Below are 2,247 nucleotides of genomic sequence, written 5' to 3' on the forward strand. Positions count from 1 at the left end.
CACCAAGATTAAACTAATGTCGTGAGTATGGAGAAGCTGACCTCATGGAAGTTTGGGATGGAATAGTGGTTGCCAGCAGCAGAGGAGAATAGGAGGGAGGAAAGGGAAAAGAGTGATAAAGGAGGAATACTAAGCTATCATCAGATAGAGTAAGACCTCTGGTATCCTACCACATAGTCAGAAGATAACAGAGAACAATACATTGTACCTTTCTCTCTTTTTTAAAAAGTATCTTTGTTTCAAATTTTATTCCCAGGCTTCTTCATTAATTGGCTGCAAAGAATGAATTGTATGTAAGCAAAAACTGAAAAGAGCTGTAGTGTCCAAGAGACTTGGGCTTAAAAATATTAGAGATCTAGATTTTATCAGATCCATAAACAAAAACAATTTTCAAAAGCAGCCATAATATAAAATAGCAGTTCCCAGTAATCTCTTCCGAGCTTTATCTTCTTCAGAAGCTGACTCAATTCAGTTTGCCTCCTTCTTAGAAGCCTCATCAAAATTCCCCACAAGATCTGGAACTTCATCATCATCCTCTTCTCCAGTAGCAAGTGGTGCTTTTCCATCCACAGATTGTTTGGGAAGAGCTTCAGCCAGTCTCCTTAGACTAGTCAGACTGTCTGCACCGAGCTGGTTCAAGATGCTGGGTAGCATTTCTGTCAGCTGTTTCGTCTCAGTGTGGCCTGTCATGGTGAAAGTGTTTGCTGCCAGAGATGCCTGAACTTCTGGGTTGTTGAAGTGGATCACTGTTCTTTGGTTTGTAAACGTATTCACCTCTTCAATACCTGAGATACTGTTTACTCCTAACTTCTTTAATGAGAACTGAAGGTTTTTATCGTCTGCTGTAGCTGTTCTATGAACCACTCTCTTCTTCCTGTGAGCAGTTCCTTTCCCACCAATGCACACTTGTGCCTGCAGTTTGGCAAGTTTTTTCTGGTTCATGATAGTTTCTTTCATCTTGTTGGCGTGGTTATGGGGCAGCACGGGGGACTAGAGCTGGTGCTCAGGGGGTCTCGGGCAGACCAGCTGAGATTAGGTGCATACACTCAGGGACGCAAGATGGCAGCTAGAGCTACATTGTACCTTTCTTCAAGCCAGAGATAAGAATTTGAATGTTCACCATAATGAAATAAGCAGTGTCTGAGAAAATAGATGTTTAACCTGATTTTAACGTTGCACGATGTATGCATGTATTGAGCAAGCATGTGATCCCATGAACATGTACAACTCTTATGTTTTTATCCATCAGTTAAAATAAAAAGAACCTGCTCAGGAATTATCAGTAGCCCATGTGAATCTTTGAGTTAAATCTCCAGCCCAGAAGAAATAATTAAATTGAAAAGATAAGCACCAAGTGTTTCTATGAATACGATATGTGCTTTATATTGACTTCACAAAGGTGTGTTTCAATAGAGAGCAACTTGTCAAAAATAATAGATCTCAAGAGTTTCTCCCTCAAGGCTTATTCTTACTTTAGATTTTCTTTAAAATGTCATATCCCATCTTTATGCTTTGTCTTTATTACCTTAGCAATCTAAATGGAATTTTATTATATATAACAAAATTTCATACAACAATCAAATAAAATTTCATATATATGAAACTTCACATATATATATTTCATATATCTATATAAAGAGAGGCAAAAATGTATACACTCCATCCTAAATGTCTGGAAGCTAATGGCCACCACTTTGAGCAGCTCTTGTAATTTAGAGACCAAAGGTAACTTGTATTAATCTCATGATGTCTCAATAAATTTAGTATTAAAATATTTATACAAGCTTTTCTTTTCCTGATGTATACATGTTTTGGTGGAGATACACATGTAATTAGTGTATGTGTGTGTGTGTATATATATATAAAAATTACAAGTTCCATAAGTCAGGACACTTGTTTTTTATTTTTATTTATTTTTATTGCTATATCCTTGGTACCAGAGACCACAAGTAGTAAACACTTGATAAGTATTTAGTCAATAAATGAATAACGAACCCTAAGTATTTACTGAATTGGATATCAATTTTTGATTGATATATTCATTTATTTTCCCATTAATATTCTTGTTTTTACTAAATAATGATATACTTAAATAGACACCAAAAAAGACATATAACACTAGGTAAAGCAACCATTAATTTAAGTTTACACTGAGAAAGTCTATCACAAGGATTTTATTTTGTTTCAAGGTCTTTTTAACATTTCTCAAAAGTAAAGCTGTGATGTTTCCACTTGAGGTATCATATT

The 2,247-nt window shown here is 35.5% G+C and overlaps 1 protein-coding gene across 1 annotated transcript; it reads right to left on the reverse strand.

Annotated features, from left to right (window-relative positions):
- Positions 1-451: 451 nt before the first annotated feature.
- LOC101715169 (transcription factor BTF3) lies at positions 452-1,266 on the reverse strand. The gene has a single exon (XM_004841733.2). The coding sequence runs from the start codon at positions 955-957 to the stop codon at positions 469-471; it is 489 nt and encodes a 162-aa protein (XP_004841790.1). The 5' UTR covers positions 958-1,266; the 3' UTR covers positions 452-468.
- Between the last annotated feature and the right edge of the window lie 981 nt (positions 1,267-2,247).

This window comes from Heterocephalus glaber, unplaced genomic scaffold (assembly GCF_053883595.1).
Source record: "Heterocephalus glaber isolate CG9 unplaced genomic scaffold, H.glaber_assembly_v1.0 deba00001465, whole genome shotgun sequence".
NCBI classification, from domain to species: Eukaryota; Metazoa; Chordata; class Mammalia; order Rodentia; family Bathyergidae; genus Heterocephalus; species Heterocephalus glaber.

Bases quoted from the DNA above. Each gene is read 5' to 3' on its own strand.
- LOC101715169 (XM_004841733.2), bottom strand. From the start codon at position 957: ATGAAAGAAACTATCATGAACCAGAAAAAACTTGCCAAACTGCAGGCA.